At 41.5% G+C, this 20,847-nt stretch overlaps 1 protein-coding gene across 2 annotated transcripts in view; it reads left to right on the top strand.

Moving 5' to 3' along the window:
- The first annotated feature begins 954 nt into the window (after positions 1–954).
- FBXO47 (F-box protein 47) overlaps positions 955–20,847 on the top strand; it is a 30,028-nt gene continuing 10,135 nt past the window's right edge. Inside the window, exons 1-6 of one of the 2 annotated variants that reach the window (XM_054546633.2) lie at positions 955–1,175; positions 5,315–5,521; positions 6,376–6,468; positions 11,184–11,260; positions 13,500–13,577; positions 16,715–16,823. In XM_054546633.2, coding sequence (XP_054402608.1) covers positions 5,341–5,521; positions 6,376–6,468; positions 11,184–11,260; positions 13,500–13,577; positions 16,715–16,823 — 538 coding nt within the window. In that variant the 5' untranslated portion in view covers positions 955–1,175; positions 5,315–5,340. Of the gene's footprint in view, positions 1,176–5,314; positions 5,522–6,297; positions 6,469–11,183; positions 11,261–13,499; positions 13,578–16,714; positions 16,824–20,847 lie in introns of both variants that reach the window. The other variant, XM_024235069.3, reaches the window with a different exon arrangement.

Here is a 20,847-nt window from a genome sequence, read left to right as displayed (position 1 = left end):
CCTCTGTCACGCTGCTCTCACCGGAACTGCTCTCAACATCTGTAGATGCTCTGTCTGTTCATTCTATCTTCCCCATTAGGCTAATAAACTCCATTAAAGCAGGAAACGTATCTGTCTTGTTCTCCGTTCCATCCTTAAGGCCTACTCCTGTGTCCGGAACAGAGCAGGCTTCAATAAATAGTTACAGAATGAATGAAGAAATGAATGAATGAGAATTTAATCTTCTAGCCAGGAGGGCCTAGCTAGAAAGATTTGTCTTGATTCCATCTTGAGAGGATGGAGACACACATCTTCCTTTGATTCTAGACAGATTTATTATTTATGTGTTTATTTAGAGACCGGGAGCGGGGTTGTGTGTGTGTGTGGGCGGGGGTCTCCCTATGTTGCCCAGGCTGGTCTCAAACTCCTGGACTCAAGGGAGCCTCCCGCCTCGGCCTCCCAAAGTGTTGGGATTACAGGCATGAGCCACCGCACCGGCAAGACAGATTTAAAAAGGAATGGCTGGAGGTTTTTTTCTACCAAAAGGTTTGATGAAACCCCTTGTAACTTGCCCTACTGGAGTTAGTGGGGGTGGGAGGGACTCAAAAATAGTCTCAAAACTAGGTGAAGGGAAAGGCAGTGGAGCAGAGACGTGGCTCGCCGCGTTCAGGATCTTGGGCTACACCCTCCCCTCCCCCACACCGTACCGGCTCCAGCCCCTTTTTGTCTTCAGCTTGGAGCGAAGGGTGGCTGAGGCCTGAGTTTGGGTTCCAGGAACCTCGCCCTCGTTAGTTATTCATGAGAAGGAGGGCACCATGGGAGCTGGCTCTCTTGCTATTCATAAGGGGGCGGGGGGGGCCCTCCTTCCCGCTAGGGCTCCTGGGAAGATCTACAATATTCATGAGGGAGGCGGGCACTACGAGAGCTGAGGCTGCTTGCTATTCATGAGGGGGCGGGCCTCCTTCCCGCGGGGGCTCTTGGGAAGATTCTACAATATTCTAGAGGCCGCGGGGACGCCTGGTGGGTAGGGCTGCAGCTCCGGAGCCTACGGGAGTCTGACCCTCTCGCCTCCTGGCGGGAAGCTCTTGAGGAGATATTTTCTTTTCTAAACACTAAGAAATTTGAGGATGGTGGGGCAAAACGACTAACTCCCACTTTCCTGTGACTGTGTAGCCGGAAAACTGTCAAAATCTGTGGTAAAAGAGGGTTTTTTTTTCCCCAGTATTTTATTGCGATAATTTCATCTTTCATGGACTGAAGGGAGCGAAACATGTACCCCGTGTGGTTTGATTCTCATGTTGACCAGTATGTTCTTTAGGCTTCCCTAGTTTGCGGCTTTGGAGATGTTTTTGGGCAGCTGCCCGACAAATGGGGTGGGGCCCTTACAAGAGTTTTATGTTAAAACAGAAATCGCTGTGAATGTAGTTTTTATCTTAAAGGTGTGAGGGGCGGGGAGGTTCATCCAATTGAACCCTCAAAACCTTTCACCCGCGGTCAAAATTAGTGGGATAGAACAGGGGGCATGAAACATTTTATTATTATTTAGGGCTGTGATTCTTATTCGCTAGAGGGGTGAGCGGAAACCAGAAATAATTTAGGATTATACCTTTAGAATTTTCACAAAAGCTTGCTTTTTCCCCGCGAAACGTCCAGCTCTGAGTGAGGAAAATAAGGAACTGTAAGTGGAGACTTGAGTTTTAAAAGAATTTGGGCTTATCATTTTTAAATTTTTATTTATATTTATTTTAAACACGTATATTGTTCATAGTTGACACAGTGGAGTCCCCGCCTGGTGAGAGTCTTTGAAGAGCCCGCGGGCCCAAGCCTCACTTTCCACATTCCTCAGAGAAACAGGAAGAAGCCAAGGCCGGATTTGTGCTATTGTAATAAAAATGCTTTAAAACACCTACAGTGTTGGCCGGGCGCGGTGGCTCACGCCTGTAATCCCAGCACTTTGGGAGGCCGAGGCAGGCGGATCACGAGGTCAAGAAATCGAGACCGGCCTGGCTAACACGGTGAAACTCCGTCTCTACTCAAAATACAGAAATCAGCTGGGCGTGGGGGCGGGCGCCTGTAGTCCCAGCTACTGGGGAGGCTGAGGCAGGAGAATCGCTTGAACCCGGGAGGCAGAGCTTGCAGTGAGCCGAGATCGCGCCACTGCACTCCAGCCCAGGAGACTGTGCGAAACTCCATCTCAAACAAACAAACAAAACGCCTACTGTGAAAAGTGAAAGTTACAAACAACCTTATGGATTAAACAAATTAAGATGATTTTATTTGGTGGAATAACACACAGCCATTAAAATATGATTACTTGTAGAAGGATATTAGCATGGAAAGAGAATCATTGAAAAAAGCAGATTACAAAGTAGTATATATAGTGATCCCTCTTTTTTGTTAAAAAGAAATATATGTATGTAAAAGTCTGAAATTATATAAACCAAAGTGTTTATAAGTGGACTTAATTTTTTTCTTCTTGTTTAGCTGTATTGTGTAAAGTTGTTATTTGTGTAATTTTTTTTTTTTTTTTTGAGGCAGAGTCTTGCTCTGTCACCCAGGCTGGAGTGCAGTGGCGTGATCTCGGCTCACTGCAACCTCCGCCTCCCGGGTTCAAGCGATTCTCCTGCCTCAGCCTCCAGAGTAGCTGGGACTACAGTCGCGTGCCACCATGCCCGGCTAATTTTTTTTTTTTTTTTTACTAGAGAAGGGGTTTCACCATGTTAGCCAGGGTGGTCTCGATCTCCTGACCTCGTGTCCCACCGGCCTCAGCCTCCCAAAGTGCTGGGATTAAGGCGTGAGCCACCATGCCCAGCCTATTTGTGTAATTTTAATGATAATTTTAAAATATCTCCTAATTTAAGTGTTCACTGAATACTGACCCCAATCGCTGTGGTATGGTTTCAAAGGAGGTTCAGAGTGTACTTTTCACTAAGCACTAAATTTCTTTGTTATGTTTTCAAATGTGTAACCAATTTTAAATTGATGTAAGTTGATATGTAACATTTCAAGATGTATAAGTAACAATGTTACTTTAGCAATTTGTAGGAAAGGAGAAAATGCATTTTGGCCAGATACAATTATATATCTTTGATGAAAATGTCTTAGTTGTTACTTCAGAAACAAGGAGCCTTCGATTGGAGTTGTAATTATGCGTATATGTATATGTATATATACACAAAAGACATTGTTTTCTGAATTAGAACAATAGAGTGACGCAAAGTCGCTGTGTGGTAAACATGTTTAAATAATTATTTAGTGTAATGGGTGGGCGCGGTGGCTTTCGCCTGTAATCCCAGCACTTTGGGAGGCTGAGGCTGGTGGCTCACCTGAGGTCAGCAGTTCCAGACCAGCCTGACCAACATGGTGAAACCCCGTCTCTACTAAAAATACAGAAATCAGCTGGGTGTGGTAGCACACGCCTGTAATCCCAGCTACTAGTGGTGGCATGTGCCTGTAATCCCAGCTACTTGGGAGGCTGAGGCAGGAGAATCACTTGAACCTGGGAGGCGGAGGTTGCAGTGAGCTGAGATCGCGTCGCGCCACTGCACGCCAGCCCGGGCAGTAGAGCGATAATCCGTCTAAAAAAAAAAAATTATTTAGTGTAAGTGAATAATCAGTGATTTTAATAAGTTGCATTTAATGAGTTTAAGAAATATTTGTCTTTGAAATCAAGATGCGTAGGCCCTTTCTAAGGTTCATCAGTGACTATTATTATTATTGTTGTTATTTTTTGTTGTTTGTTTGTTTTTCGAGACCAAGTCTCACTGTGTTGCCCCAGGCTGGAGTGCAATGGCATGATCTCAGCTCATTGCAACCTCTGCTTGCCGGGTTCAAGCAATTCTCATGCCTCACCCTTCAGATTAGCTGGGCTCACAGCAACCTCTGCCTCCCAGCTTCCAGCAATTCTCCTGCCTCAGTCTCCCAAGTAGCTGGGATTACAGGTGCACACTGCCATCCCTGGCTAATTTTTGTATTTTTTGTAGAGACGGGGTTTCACTATGTTGGCCAGGCTGGTCTCGAACTCCTCACCTCAGATGATCCACCCGCCTTGGCTTCCCAAAGTGCTGGGGTTACAGGAATGAGCCACTGGGCCCGGCCTAATTTTTGTATTTTTAGTAGAGACGGGTTTCACCATGTTGGCCAGGCTGGTCTCAAACTCCTGACCCCAGGTGTTCCACCCACCTCTGCCTCCCAGAGTGCTGAGATTACAGGTGTGAGTCTCTTCGCTCGGCCAGTGGCTATTATTAACAGAAGGTGGAATTGAGGGAAGAATTATTACTATTCATGTATTTATTCTAGTCTTATTAACACACAGTGGGTCATGCCTATAATCCCAGCATTTTGGGAGGCTGAGGTGGGCAGATCACTTGAGCTCAGGAGTTCAAGACGAGGTTGGGCAACACAGGCAGACACTGCCTCCACAAAAACAAATTTTTTTTTACTTTAGCTGGGCATGGTGGCTCTGTACCTGTAGTCCCAGCTACTCAGGAGGCTGAGACAGGAGGATTGTTTGAGCCCAGGAGTTCAAGGCTGCAATGAGCTATCATTATGCCACTGCACTCCAGCCTGGGCAACAAAGCAAGACTTTGACCAGAAAAAAACAAACAAACAAACAAAAAAACAAAAGAAGAAAGACTTTAATTCACTGCTTATTTGAGTATTATACAGCACATAATTGGTAATAGTAATGCCACCTACTTTTTTGTGTTGGGATTACAGACGTGAGCCACCACACCCAGCCTATATTCTTTTAAAAAGTCAAAATGTTATTGTAGCTTTAAAATTTCATAGTAATGTTTTTCTATTTCTTTAAAACTGAGTACTGACTTTTTTTGTTCGAAACAATAAAAAAAGAAATGAAAATAGAGACTTTAAAACTATTTAAATTTTAGCTGTAATAAAGTAAGTGGAGCCAGGCTCAGTGGTTCATGCCTGTAATCCCAGCACTTTGGGAGGCTGAGGAGGGCAGATCACCTGAGGTCAGGAGTTCGAGACCTTCCTGGCCAACATGGTGAAACCCCGTCTCTACTAAAAATACAAAATTAGCTGGGCATGGTGGCACATGACTGTAATCCCAGCTACTCAGGAGGCTGAAGCAGAAGAACCACTTGAACTCGGGAGGTGGAGGTTGCAGTGAGCCGAGATTATGCCATTGCACTCCAGCCTGGGCAACAGAGCAAGACTCCATCTCAAAAAAAAACCAAAAATCTTTTGTAAATACAGAGAAACAGCTATTGCATATCATACTATCAACCTCTTCGTTTAAAAAAAAAATGCTCTTTCTTGCTTTAATTTCTTTTCTTTCTTGTCTCTTGTACTTTGTTTTTCTGACCAGGATAAATTTATGAGACAAGAAGAAAAATGGCATCCAGAATAAATACCAATTTCACTTTGATTCCCAACCAGAAACTTAGACGTAGTAATCGTCAAACCAGCTGTTATTCCAAGACCCTTGGCTCAGGCTTTCAACCCACATCAACATTTGGAAATTTTAAAGCCTTACCATTGGAAATATTCCAGATAATTCTAAAATATTTGTCAGGTGAGGTTTGGGAACTTATGAATAGCCTACACAAGACAATAGAGTATTTTAATTTTTCCCGAGAACTAGTTTGTCATCTTGGGCCCTACTAAAATGTTAATGACATTCATATTAAGTTTAAGTGTTTATTTTCTAAAGTTTCATTATTGTCAGGTAAGGAGTACAATGAGAAAGCACAATACTTAAATTATTATTATTATTATTATTATTTTTTTTTTAGATGGAGTTTTGCTCTTGTTGCCCAAGATGGAGTGCAGTGGCATAATCTCGGCTCACCGCAACCTCCACTTCCTGGGTTCAAGCTATTCTCCTGCTTCAGCTTCCCGAGTAGCTGGCATGCACCACCATGCCTGGATAATTTTGTATTTTTAGTAGAAACGGAGTTTCTCTATGTTGGTCAGTCTGGTCTCGAACTCCTGACCTCAAGTGATCTGCCCGCCTCGGCCTCCCAAAGTGCTGGGATTACAGGCGTGAGTCACTGCACCTAGCCCTAAGTTAATTTTTTTTAATCTTCCTTTGAACAGAGCAGTACTTAAACTCTTGAAAACATGCCTGTAATTATGACATAGTACCTTGATTGGTAAATCCAAACATGTCTCTAATTCATTGAGAACCGGATTTTAAACAATTTTAAGGTTTTTCCCTTTTTTCCCAATGGGATGATGATAGTGATAGTGGTGATGATTGAGTTAACCTGTAAGTTAATAGACTGTGTTAATAGTGATGTTCTTGCATTTAAGCCATTGATACATACACATATATATTTCTTTTGGTAGTGAAGGATATCAGCATGCTAAGCATGGTGTCCAAAACAGTCAGCCAACACATTATTAATTATATCTCAACCTCATCAGGGAGCAAAAGACTTTTACTACAGGACTTTCATAACCTTGAGCTGCCTGACGGGAGACAAGACTCTGCTATACTGGAGCACTACAGATCTCTAGGTAACTTATGTAATGAGAATTGCAACAAGTAAAGAACTGTGCTTAATTAAGAGAAACTTAGTATACAATTCTGTAAGGCCAGTAGGAAATGGAATATATTCCAAAATATGCCTGTTTCTATGATGTTTTTACTCTTTAGTGTGAGAACACTCCCTTAACCAGTTATCTTTAAAGGTGAGAAAATGCATTTTGATGTAAAGTGTCAATTCTTGAGATTTCATATAGATACAATGTCACCTATGCTTAACGTCTACTGGCTTATCGGTTTAGGAAATTGATGTATTTTCTATGCGTCACTTTCTGTGGATCAAGTGAGTTTTATCTCTTTATCTCTTTTCCCTTTCAACCATAATCTAGTCCTTTAAAATAGAAATTTAAACACATTATTATGGAAGATTATTTATCCTCTCAGTAGAAACTATGTTTTTTTAAGTACATTTACTATTAAGTCACTAAGCTATAATTAAACTGACCTTATCAAAGCAAATTCTGTATAATCTTTGTTCCTTAATTTATAATCATTTATGCCTTTTACTCCATTCATTGATTTTATTGTCTGTGAGAGTGCTGAAGTAAAATTGTAATTTTGACTTGATTTAATAACACCGATTTAATTATGAAACCACTTTATAATTCATCAAAGCGTGGCAATAAAACCAAATATCAAGATGGTGTGATTTAAATAAAGGCATAACAGTAAGTTAAGTGAATACTGCCTTTTAGTAGCCCAAGGATGCTTAGATTTAAGATAATAAGAATATGTGGATATGTAAATACATCAAAATGTATTTGATGATTACCTGTGTATTTAATAAGACCAAATGAAAGAAAAGTATCTGATCTGATTACAGTGTTGTTGGTTTCAGTATTTATGATTAGGCTTAGTAAAGCCTGTAACAGAATATGGAAACTACTTTTTCCTACTTCTCATTATAAATATAATTTTTCGGCTGGCTGCAGTGGCTCACACCTGTAATCTCAGCACTTTGAGAGACCGAGGCAGGAAGATCACCTGAGGTCAGGAGTTCAAGACAACTCTGGCCAACATGATGAAACCCTGTCTCTACTAAAAATACGAAAATTAGCCGGGCATGGTGGCACATGCCTGTATTCTCAGCTACTTAGGAGGCTGAGGCAGGAGAATTGCTTGAACCCAGGAGATGGCGGTTGCAGTGAGCCGAGGTCACGCCACTGCACTCCAGCCTAGGTGACAAAGCGAAACTCCATCTCAAAAAAAAAAAAAAAAAGAAGAGAAAGAATTATTTTTAATTCATCATTAGTTGTAGAGGAAGTGGTACCTGGGTAATACAGTAGAGCTTATACTTTGGTTTTGATCTGAAAGAAATTTTTCTCCCTGATCAAGTCTCAATTGCTTAAACTAACAAAAACACTAAGACAATTTATATGTATAATTCAGTAAAAAGTACAAATATGTATTGATCTTAATAGCTTTTTTAAATGGTTTTATTCATGTAAGGACTTCAACTTTCTATTTAATTTTGATGCAAACACTTGGTTTATGACTAATTCTTTAAGTAAATGTTTGATATACTTACCATTTTCTCATGTTGTCATTCTTACCTGATCTATTATTGTTTTCACTATTTTTTTTTTGAGATGGGATCTTGCAGTGTTGCCCAGGCTGGCCCATACTCCTGGGCACAATCGATCCTCCTGCCTCAGTCTCCTGAGTATCTGAAACTACAGGCATGTGTGACTGCATCCAGCCTTATTTTCAGACATTAAAATAAGATTTTCAGAATGGTGTGCTTTGGGCCGGGCACAGTGGCTCATGCCTGTAATCCCAGCACTTTGGAAACCCGAGATGGGAGGATCGCTTGAGCCCAGGAGTTCAAGACCAGCCTGAGAAACACAGGGAGATCCCCATTTATACAAAAAATTAAAAAATTATCTGGGCATGGTGGCCCAGCTGAAAGCTGAAAAAAGTCATGAAGTTCAGGTATATATTTTCCTACCATATATCTTATTTTTAGTTTGAGGACATTTGCCTTCATAGGAATGTTAACAGTGTATTACCATTTTAGGAAAATAGAAAGTTTAAAGTTAGAGGAAACAAATTAGGGGACAAAACCTGTTGTCCCAGCTACTCAGGATGCTAAGGTGGGAGGGTTACTTGAGCCCCAGAGGTCGAGGCTGAAGTGAGTCGATTGTGAAAATCCACTCTGGCTTTGGCAACAGAGTGAGACCCTGTCTCATATTCATATACACACAGACACACAGACACACACACACACACACACACACACACACACACACACAATGCTTTGAAGAATAATTTTCTTTTTTTTTTTTTTTTTTTTTTTTTTGAGGCAGAGTCTCACTCTGTTGCCCAGACTGGAGTGCAATGGCACAACCTCGGCTCACTGCAACCTCTGCCTCCTGGGTTCAAGCAATTCTCGTGCCTCAGCATCTCCAGTAACTGGGATTACAGGCATGCACCACCATGCCTAGCTAATTTTTGTATTAGTAGAGACAGGGTTTCACTATGTTGGCCAGGCTGGTCTCGAACTCCTGTCCTCAAGTGATCTGCCCTCCTCAGCCTCCCAAAGTACTGGGATTACAGGCGTGAGCCACCGTACTTGGCCAATTATAAATTTTAATTTGTTTCTTCATATAAAACAGAGCAGATGGCCAATGTGGAAAGAACATTACATCTGACTCTATTTAGGGACGAACTTTAAAAAAGTTCGTCCCTAAAGGGTATAGCAGAGCACATGTGGTTTTTTTTTTTTGGTTTTTTTTTTTTTTTTTTTTTTTAACAGCCAGTATTGGGTTTATGGTAAGTTGTAATCCTTAAAAATAGGAGTTTTATATTAGGCAATCAGCATACCAAAATAAGGCTGGATGCAGTCACATGTGCCTGTAGTCCCAGGTACTCAGGAGGCTGAGGCAGGAGGATCAATTGTGCCCAGGAGTAGAATTCTAAGGATTAATGCCTGGAATTCCTTAGTTATGATATGCTGTGAAACTGGATACCAAAGTATGAAGGGAAAGAACTCAGCTTAAAAACCAAACACTGAAAAATGTCTTTTTTTTCTTTTCCCTTAGTTGTCAAGTATGAAAAATGTCTTTTTATATACAAAAATAAAGAGGGTTTTTGTTCAAAACTCAATTCTGTTCATGTGTTACTCAAACATAGCAACTTCTAAAAATAAGTTAGACTCCTATAGATTCTTCAGAATTATATAAAGTAATTATAATCTTATGTAAAAACGTAAATACAAAGAAGATGAAAGCTGAAAAAAGTCATGAGGTTCAGGTATATATTTTCCTACCATATATCTTATTTTTAGTTTGAGGACATTTGCCCTCATAGGAATGTTAACAATGTATGGCCATTTTAGGAAAATAGAACGTTTAAAGTTAGAGGAAACAAATCACACACTTCCTGTCACTGTAGCTCAAGTTACACATCTCACTGAGAAATTGAGGAGTTTTTTTTTTTCTTTTTAAAGTATCTGTATACAAAATCCTATACATTCTTAGCATGCAAGTCCCATAAAAGGATATCTTAGAAGGAAGAGATAGATATTTCATCCTAACTGGATACTTTCTGTGTGGAAAAAAAAAATCTAGCTTCTGAAATTTTAAGTAGTTATGACTTAAATTTTTGTATTTGGAGAGAGGGATGCACAACCTGTTTTCTCGGCCCAGTGCAATTTAATCCCAGTGCTTTGGGAGGTCAAGGTGGAAGGATTACTTGAACCCAGGAGTTTGAGACCAGCCTGAGCAGCAAAGCAAGACCCTGTCTCTACGCAAAAAAATGTTTTTTAAAAATTAGCTGGGCTTGGGCCGGGCATGGTGGCTCACACCTGTAATCCCAGAACTTTGGGAGGCCGAGGCAGGCGGATCATGAGGTCAAGAGATCAAGACCATACTGGCCAACATGGTGAAACCTCGTCACTAAAAATACATAAATTAGCTGATCGTGGCGGTGTGCACTTGTAGTCCCAGCTACTCGGGAGGCTGAGGCAGGAGAATCACTTGAACCTGGGAGGTGGAGGTTGCGGTGAGCGGAGATGACGCCACTGCACTTCATCCTGGTGACAGAACGAGACTTTGTATCAAGAAAAATAAAATAAAATTAGCTGGGCTTGGTGGCACACGCCTGTGGTCCTAGCTACTTGGGAGGCTGAAGTGGGAGGATCACTGGAGCCCACAAGGTCGAGACAGCAGTGAGCCATGATGGCATGCCACTGCACTTCAGCCTGGGCGACAGAGTAAGACCTTGTCTCAAAAAAAAAAAAAAAAGAAATCTGTTTTCTCATTCTTTTCATGTTTTAGATTAACAACTCTTAAAACATTTTCCTTTGTGGACATAAGGTTAATTTCAAGAGATATTGAAATCTCTTTTCTATGGAATAAAGACAAAATAAAATTTCTCTAGTATGTCTTTGTCTTATTGTATCTTTTATACTCTATGTATTTTTCCATGTGTCCTATAGTAGCAATTTAACAATTTTTTGGAAGATTTTATGCCAAGGCCTCTTAGATGAGCATCAGAGTCACTTGGTAAATACCATAAATGGAAAGTGTTTTGCACCCTTCCTCCCAAACTTTCTCTTAGAAATCATATCAACTCATAGTCCACTGTGATATACCATATTTGACTTTCAGGAAACATTATTCTGTGCTCTATTGATGTTCTTAATTGTATTGTTGTCATTTTTTCTTATGTCTCTTTACTTTCTTAGGTCTACTGTTTAAAAGATGCACATTGCTGCTACCCACCAAGGAAAGGCTAAAATACATTCACAAGATACTCACAGAAGTAAGATCATACTTCTAAATTAGTTTACAATCTTGATATCCAGTAAAGATATTTTATTATTATCTTATGCTCATTTTACTCTGTATTAGTAGAATTTCATGAATTAGCACTAAAAAATTGATTTATTATAATCTAATACTCTACCAAGTACTTAGAGATTATATAATGTCGAAATGTAGTAATCTTTCACTTGTTATAAAACAATTTTCATATATAACTAAGCACATCATTCAAGTTTATTAGGTTTCTCAGAGTATAAAGTATATTTTATACCACATACAAATCCTAAGGAAGTTTTAAAATAGTGATTTAGATATTGTATTAAAGTGAAATAATTTCTGAATTTTGAAATTTTATTTAAATGTATAGAAACATAGGAAAGTATTTTTAATATATAAAAGACAAACATTTTATGATAATAGGCTTAGAAATGTGTATTAATATGTTTGGGCATATTCTCTTTATAAGACTCAGTTTTATATACAAATCCAAGCATACGTCCAACCCTTGATGGTTCAGTTCTACACTCAGTGGTATCTGCTATTTCTGAAACACTGACTTTTTCTTTTTCTTTTTTTTTTTTTTTGTTGAGACGGAGTCTCACTCTTGTCACCCAGGCTGGAGTGCAGCGGCATGATCTCGGCTCACTGCAACCTCCACCTCCTGGGTTCAAGCTATTCTCCTGCCTCAGCCTCCTGAGTAGCTGGGATTACAGGCACCCACCACCTCACCTGGCTAAGTTTTGTACTTTTAGTAGAGACGAGGTTTTGCCCTGTTGAACAGTCTGGTCTCGAATTCCCGACCTCAGATGATCTGCCCACCTTGGCCTCCCAAAGTGCTGGGATTACAGGCATGAGCCACCTTGCCCGGCCAACTTTTTCATGTCAGCATTTGCATTGAGTTCTGGTCTATATTATTATAGCAGCTTCCCAGATGACCTTTCTGTCATCCAATTAATTACTCCCCAAACCGTTGTGTATGCTGAATTAAGATTATACTTCCTAAAGCATGACATTCATAAATATAACTTTTTTTTTTTGAGACGGAGTCTCACTCTGTCCCCCAGGCTGGAGTGCAGTGACGCGATCTCGGCTCACTGCAAGCTCTGCCTCCCGGGTTCACGCCATTCTCCTGACTCAGCCTCCGAGTAGCTGGGATTACAGGCGTGTGCCACCACACCCGGCTAATTTTTTTTTTTTTTTTTTTTTTTTGGAGATGGAGTCTCGCTCTGCCGCCCAGGCTGGAGTGCAATGGCACGATCTCAGCTCGGTGTAACCTCCGCCTCCCAGATTCAAGCAATTCTCCTGCCTCAGCCTTCCAAGTAGCTAGGATTACAGGCGTGTGCCACCACGCCCAGCAAATTTTTGTATTTTTAGTACAGACGGGGTTTCACCATGTTGGTCAGGCTGATCTTGAACTCCTGACCTCGTGATCCGCCCACCTTGGCCTCCCAAAGTGCTAGGATTACAGGCATGAAACCCCATCTCTACTAAACTGGCAAAAGGTTTTATACAAGAAGTTATAAAACATGGTGAAACCCCGTCTCTACTAAAAGTACAACAATTAGCCAGGCCTGGTGGTGTCTGTAATTCCAGCTACTTGGGAGGCTAAGGCATGAGAATCGCTTGAAATTGGGAGGCGGAGGCTTCAGTGAGCCAAAATCATGCCACTGCACTCCAGCCTGGGTGACAGACAAAGACTCCATCATAAAAAATAAAAAAAAAATATTATTATTATTAAATAAATTGTGAACTCCTTGAGAGTAGAGACTTTTTTTTTTTTTTTGAGATGGAGTCTCACTCTGTCACCCAGGCTGGAGTGCCATGGCGCGGTCTCGACTCACTGCCAGCTCCGCCTCCCGGGTTCATGCCATTCTCCTGCCTCAGCTTCCTGAGTAGCTGGGACTACAGGTGCCCACTACCACACCCAGCTAATTTTTGTGTATTTTTAGTAGAGATGGGGTTTCACCATGTTAGCCAGGATGGTCTCGATCTCCTGACCTCGTGATCCGCCTGCCTCGGCCTCCCAAAGTGCTGGGATTACAGGCGTGAGCCACCGTGCACGGCCGAGACTTTTATACTACTTTTATAATCCCCACCTATGTAACCAATGTTGATCAGAATAGGTGCTGAAAAAATTCTTGCTTATTTCCATCAAATTTGAATGTCAAACCATTGTTCCACCATTGTCAAACTATAGTTTCACTGACAAGGAGGTATTAACATTGTTCTCTTTACAGGTTTCCTGCTTTAAATTCAATGGCTGCGCAGCTCCTATGCAGTGTTTAGGATTAACATGTTATGGCATGTTTTTACAGGTACATTTTTTTAAATCAGAGAAGAAAAGGGATACCTTTGGAACTGATAAAAAATAGAATATCCAGTCTCTCTTTTCATAGGTTAATAAAGTTATAATAATCTTAAGAAGAGCAAAATAAAGATTTGAGAATGTATTAATCTAATAGTGTTTGCTATCTCAGATTTTTGTTTTGAGTTTCTCAGTGGTAAAAAATGTTTGACATTTATTTATCCCCCAAACCATTCTATATACTGAATGAAGGTTACTCCTCCTGAAGAATTGGTGTCCTCAAAGTTTCTACTAGTTGTAAAGATTAGAAATATTATGGGATGATGTGTGTACATGTGTGTATCTGTATTTATCTATACAATGAGTTTAGTCTTGGGCTAGTTATTTAAGGTGTGATATTAGTAATCGGTTGTATTATTTCAAGAACATTTTGACTAATCTTTTATTGTAAACAAAGAAGATAACTAGCGTTTATTCAGCTTACTATGTGCCAAACACTGTTCTAAGCAGTTTACATGTATTGACTAATATATTTTTATGTATTTTTCTTTTTTTTTTTGAGACGGAGTCTTACTCTGTCACCCAGGCTGGAGTGCAATGGCATGATCTTGGCTCACTGCAACCTCCGCCTCCCAGGTTCAAGCGATTCTCCTGCCTCAGCCTCCTGAGTAGCTGGGATTACAGGCGCCCACCACCACACCTGGCTAATTATTTGTTTGTATTTTTAGTAGAGACAGGGTTTCACCATGTTGGTCAGGCTGGTCTCGAACTCCTGACCTCAAGCAGTCCACCCACCTCGGCCTCCCAAAGTGCTGAGATTACAGGCGTGAGCGACCACACCCAACAACATGTATTAACTAATTTAAATTTACAACAACCTTGTGAGGCAGGCACTGCACCTGTAAGAATCTTGCTGTGCTCAGCCTACCAACCACCAACTCCTACTCACCCAGATCCCAGGGGTCTAAGCCCTCCTACTAGTCTTCTTCCAAGACAGATTTTTCTTATTTAATTTTGTTTTTTACTTACTTCTTTCTTTCTTTGGGACATGTAATACCTATGTATGTATTCTTGTACAATTCCAAGGGTACAAAATGTATAAAGTAAAAAGTTAGTCTCTCTCCTTGTCCACTGAGTTTCCTTCACCAGAAATAATCAGTTATCAGTTTCTTGTATGTCCTTCCACAGGGAATAAGATTAGTTTTTATTAATTAATTAATTAATTTTTGAGGCAGAGTCTCGCTCTCTCGCCCAGGCTGGAGTGCAGTGGCACGATCTCGGCTCACTGCAGCCTCCACCTCCCAGGTTCAAGCAATTCTCCTGCCTCAGCCTCCCAAATAGGTGGGATTACAAGTATGTGCTACCACACCCAGCTAATTTTTGTATTTTTAATAGAGACAAGTTTTTGCCATGTTGGTCAGGCTGGTCTCAAATTCCTGACCTCAGGTAATCTGCCCACCTCAGCCTCCCAAAGTGCTGGAATTACAGACGTTAGCCACCACGACTGGCCAGATTGATTTTTTTTTTCTTTTTTGAGACGGAGTCTCGCTCTGTCACCCAGGCTGGAGTGCAGTGGCACGGTTTCAGCTCACTGCACCCTCGGCCTCCAGAGTTCAAGTGATTCTCCTGCCTCAGCCTCCCAAGTAGGTGGGATTACAGGGGCCTGCCACCACACCTAGATATTGTGTGTGTGTGTGTGTGGTTTTTTTTTTAGTAGAGACAGGGTTTCACCATGTTGGCCAGGCTGGTTTCAAACTCCTGACCTCAAGTGATCCACTTGCCTCGGCCTCCCAAAGTGCTGGGATTACAGGCATGAGCTGCTGTGCCCAGCCAATGAAAGTTTTTTGGTTGTTCACATTCAAAAGTCATAAATAGCCAGGCACAGTTGCTCACACCTGTAATTCCAGCACTTTGGGAGGCTGAGGCAGGCCGATCACCTGAGGTCACGAGTTCAAGACCAGTCTGGCCAACATGACAAAACCCCATCTCTACCAAAAAAAAAAAAAAAAAAAAGTCATAAATAAATGCTCAGAATTGTCACATTGAAATTGGATCATTCTCATTTATAAGCAATATCATAAATGACAACTGGGGGGGGTGGTCAAAGGGGTTCTACTCTAGTCTTAAAGCCACAGCATGGTTGTAAGTGAGATATCTAAACTGTGTTCAGGGTTTTAGTTATTTGCCTCACCTTGTCAAAGTTCAGGATTCAGTACCATTTAAACCTTCTCAAACAAACAATAAAAAAGTTCTCTCCATTGCACTCCAGCCTGGGCAACATAGTGAGATTCCATCTCAAAAAAAAAAAAAAAGTTCTCTGGAAAGATACTTCCTTTCCAACCAAAAAGAAACTGGATTTTGGAGCTTTCCAAGTTTTATTTATATAAATTTGTTATTAATTTGACTGTTCCATAATGGGTAAAAATTGCACATCACCTTGACCATGTGCTAAAAACAGTTACACTCATAAGGCAGTAGTGACTTACGTTGTTTTTGTTTTGTTTTGTTTTGTTTTTGAGACGGAGTCTCTCTCTGTTGCCCAGGTTGGAGTGCAGTGGCACAATCTCAGCTCACCGCAACCTCCACTCAGGGATCAAGTGATTCTCCTGTCAGCCTCTCAAGTAGCTGGGACTACAGGTGCATGCCACTGCGCCCAGCTAATTTTTTGTATTTTTAATAGGGGTGGGGTTTCACCATGTTAGCCAGGATGGTCTCAATCTCCTGACCTTGTGATCTGCACGCCTTGGCCTCCCAAAGTACTGAGATTACAGGTGTGAGCCACCATGCCCGGCCTGTTTTGTTTGTTTTTTGTGACAGAGCTTTGCTCTTGTCGCCCAGGCTGGAATGCAGTGGCATGATCTCGTCTCACTGCAATCTCCGCCTCCCAGGTTCAAGCAATTCTGACAGCCTCTCGAGTAGCTGGGATTACAGGTGCCCGCCACCACACCTGGCTAATTTTTGTACTTTTAGTAGAGACAAGGTTTTACTATGTTGTCCAGGCTGGTCTCAAACTCCTGACTGCAGGTGATCCACCCACCTTGGCCTCCCAAAGCGTTGGGATTACAGGCGTGAGCCACCATGCCTGGTGTGACTTACGTTTTGACTTGATAGTCTGAATATCCGCAATGTTTTCTTTATTTTCCTCAGACCTTAACAGCAGGTTGGGATGAACTTGAGTGCCATCGTGTTTATAATTTCTTATGCGAACTGACTAATCTCTGCCGCAAGATGCAAATGGCTGTCTGCAGCAAACCAGGTAAAAAACTGTAATTTACATATAATATACAGAGATTAAAATAGAAAAAATAAACAGAGTTTTAAAAATGTAATTAAAAGTAATTTGGGCCAGGTGTGGTGGCTCATGCCTAAAATCCCAGCACTTTCGGAAGCCAAGGTGGGAGGATCACTTGAGTCCAGAAGTTCAAGAGCAGCCTAGGCAACATAGTGAGACCTTGTCTCTACAAAAAATAAAAAATTATCCGTGCATGGTGGTGTGTGCCTGTGGTCCCAGCTACTCAGGAGGCTGAGGTGAAAGGATCACTTGACCCTGGGAGGTCGAGGCTGCAGTGAGCTGTGATCACACCACTGCACTCAACCTGAGCAACAGAGTGTGACTCTGTCTCAATAAATAAATAAATAGTGGGCCAGGTGCCGTGGCTCACAACTGAAATCCCAACACTTTAGGAAGCCAAGGCAGAAAGATCACTTGAGGCCAGGAGTTCAAGACCAGCCTAGGCAATGTAGCAGACCTTGTCTCTACAAAAAATTAGCCAGCCATGATGGTATGTACCTGTAGTCCCAGCTACTCAGGACGCTGAGGTGGGAGGATAGCTTGAGCCCACTAGATTGAGGCTGTAGTGAGCCAAGATCAAGTAACTGCACTTCAGCCTAGGCAACAGAGACCCCTTTTCAAAAAAATAAAAATAAAATAAATTGTGGCATACATATATAGTAAAAGGACAAAGAAATGTAAGGGAATGATAAATATCGAATAAGACAGTGAGGCAAAAAGCAGCATGAGATTGGAGAAAGAGGGCTTCAACTGTATTGATGATATTTTATTCCTTAAGCCAGCTGGTGGATACAAAGGAGCTCATTATACCATCCTGTAAACCTTTCTATATGCCAGAAATATTTCGTATTTTTAAATTATAGAACCTTATATTGAGCTGTTTCCCTCTGAGAAACTCCTACAATATGCACAAGGACACATGCCTATGAATGGTCATTGCAGGCAGAGGGCAGTGGCTCATGCTTGTAATCTCAGAACTTTAGGAGGCTGAAGTGGGAGGATTACTTGAGCCTAGGAGTTAGAGACCAGCCTGGGTGACATAGCAAGATCCCCATCTCCAAAAAAAAAAAAAAAAAAATTAGGCGGGCATGATCCAGTCACTGCACTCCAGCCTGGGTGACAGAGGAGGCCCTCCATCTCAGAAAAAAAAAAACAAAACAAACAAGACCAGGTGAATGGATAAACAAAATGTGGTATATGCTGCAACATGGATGAACCTTGAAAACATTATGCTAAGTGAGAGAAGCCAGGAACACAAGGACAAATATTACATGATTCTACTTACATGAGATACCTAGAACGGGCAAATTCATAGAGACAGAAAGTAGATTTGAGGTTACCAGGAGCTGAGGGGAGGGGGGCGTGGGGAGTTATTGCTTAATGGTTACAGAGTTTGTGTTTGAGATGATGAAAAACTTTTGGAAATAGACAGTGTGGTGGTTGAACAACAGTGTAAATATAAATGATGCCACTGAATTGCATACTTAAAAATGGTTAGAATGGCAAATTTTTTGTGATCTATATTTTACCACAATATAAGAAAATTAATAATATACTATAAACCGTTGAATTGCACACTTTAAATGGTTGAATTTTATGGTATATAAATTATATTTCAATAAAGCTGTCATAAGAAAACAGTGATAGGCTGGGCAAGGTGGCTCACACCTGTAATCCCAGCTACTCACGAGGCTGAAGTGGATCACTTGAGCCCCTGAAGGTTGAGGCTGCAGTGAGCCATGACTGCTCTACAGTATTCTAGCATGGGCAACGGAGTGAGACACTGTCTCAGAAAAGCAAAGAAATAGTAATATACCATTTCACATTCCATTAGGATGGCTAGAATCAGAAAGTTTGATTTAGATAATAAGTGTTAGTGAGAATGTGACAACAATCCTCATATATTGCTGGCGGGAAAGTAAAATGGTGCAGTCACTTTGCAAAATAGTCTGACAGTTTCTCAAATGATTAAACATAGAGTTATATGATCCATCAATTTCACTTCTAGGTATATAGCCCCAGGAGAAATGAAAACATGACCACACAGAAACTTATGCATGAATGGTTTTGTTGTTGTTTTGTTTTGTTTTATTTTGTTTTGAGACAGGGTCTGGCTCTATCACCCAGGCTGAAGTGCAGAGGTATGATCTTGGCTCACTGCAACCTCCACTTCCTGGGCTCAAGCAATCCTCCAACCTCAGCCTCCCGAGTAGCTGGGACTACAGGCACATACCACTATGCCCAGCTAATTTTTCTGGTATTTTTTATAGAGATGGGGTTTCACCATGTTGTCCAGCCTGGTCTCAAACTCCTAGGCTCAAGTGATCTGCCTGTCTCAGCCTCCCAAAGTGCTGGGATTACAGGCATGAGCCACCATGCCTGGCCTACATGAATGTTAATAGCAGCATTATTCATAGTAGCCAAAAGATGGAAACATCTCAGATGTCCATCAATGGGTCAATAGATAAACAAAATGTAGTAGTACATCCATACCATAGAATATTATTTGGCCATTGAAAAGAATGAAGTGCTATGGGGGTTGGGGGAGGGAGAACATCAGGAAGAATAGCTAATGGATGCTGGGCTTAATATCTAGGTGATGGGGGGATGCGAGCAAGGGAAGGGATAATATTAGGAGAAATACCTAATGTAGATGGTGGGTTGATAGGTGCAGCAAACCACCATGGCACATGTATACCTGTGTAACAAACCTGCACGTTCTGCCCATGTATCCCAGAACTTAAAGTATAATAAAAATAAATAAATAAATATATAGATGATGGGATGATCTGTGCAGCAAACTATCATGGTACATTTACCTGTGTAACCCACACGTCTTGCACATGTAACTGAACTTAAAAGTTGAAGGAAAAAGAAGAATGAAAGAATGAAGTGCTGATATATGCTACAACATGGATGAACCTTGAAAACACTGTATTAGGTGAAATAAGCCAGTCACAAAATGCCACATACTATATGATTTCATTCGTATAAAAATCCAGAATAGGGGCGGGGCGTGGTGGCTTACACCTGTAATCCCAGAACTTTGGGAGGCCGAGGCAGGTGGATCACCTGAGGTCAAGAGTTCGAGACCAGCCTAGCCAGCATGGCAAAACCCCATGTCTACTAAAAATACAAAAAAATTAGCCAGGCATGGTGAGGAGCACCTGTGATCCCAGCTACTCGGGAGGCTGAGACAGGAGCATCGCCTGAACCTGGGATACAGAGGTTACAGTGAGCCAAGATCGCACCACTGCACTCCAGCCTGGGTGACGAGCAAGACTCTGTCTCAAAAAAAGAAGTCTGGAATAGGGAAATCCATGGGGATGGAAAGTAGAGTATTGGTTGCTTAGGGCTGGGGGTGGTAAAGGACAGAGAGATAACAGGATGATAGCAAAAAGAACAGGATGTCTTTTTGAAGTGATGAAAATGTTCTAAAATTGGCTGTGGTGATGGCTGCACATATCTGTGAATATACTAAAAACCATTGAATTGTACACCTTAAATGGGTAAATTGTATGGTATGTGATTTATATCTCAGTAAAGCTTTTGAAAAAGTAGTCCTATGTTAATCTAAATTTTTTTTTTTTTTTTTGGAGACAAATTCTGGCTCTGTCGCTCAGGCTAGAGTGCAGTGGTATGATCTCAGCTCACTGCAAGCTCTGCCTCCCGGGTTCACACCCATTCTTCTGCCTCAGCCTCCCGAGTAGCTGGGACTACAGGCACCTGCCACCACACCCGGCTAATTTTTTTGTGTTTTTAGTAGAGATGGGATTTCACCGTGCTAGCCAGGATGGTCTCGATCTCCTGACCTCATGATCCACCTGCCTCAGCCTCCCAAAGTTCTGGGATTACAAGCATGAGCCACCGTGCCCGGCCGTTAATCTAAAATTTTTATATCCGAGTGCGGTAACTCATGCTTTGTAATCTCAACACTTTGGGAGGCTAAGGTGGGAAGATCACTTGAGGCCAGGAGTTCAAAACCAGC

This window comes from Pongo abelii, chromosome 19 (genome assembly GCF_028885655.2).
Source record: "Pongo abelii isolate AG06213 chromosome 19, NHGRI_mPonAbe1-v2.0_pri, whole genome shotgun sequence".
Lineage (NCBI taxonomy): Eukaryota > Metazoa > Chordata > Mammalia > Primates > Hominidae > Pongo > Pongo abelii.
Note: the sequence above shows the minus strand (reverse complement) of the source record. Positions and strands in the feature narration are given on the sequence as shown.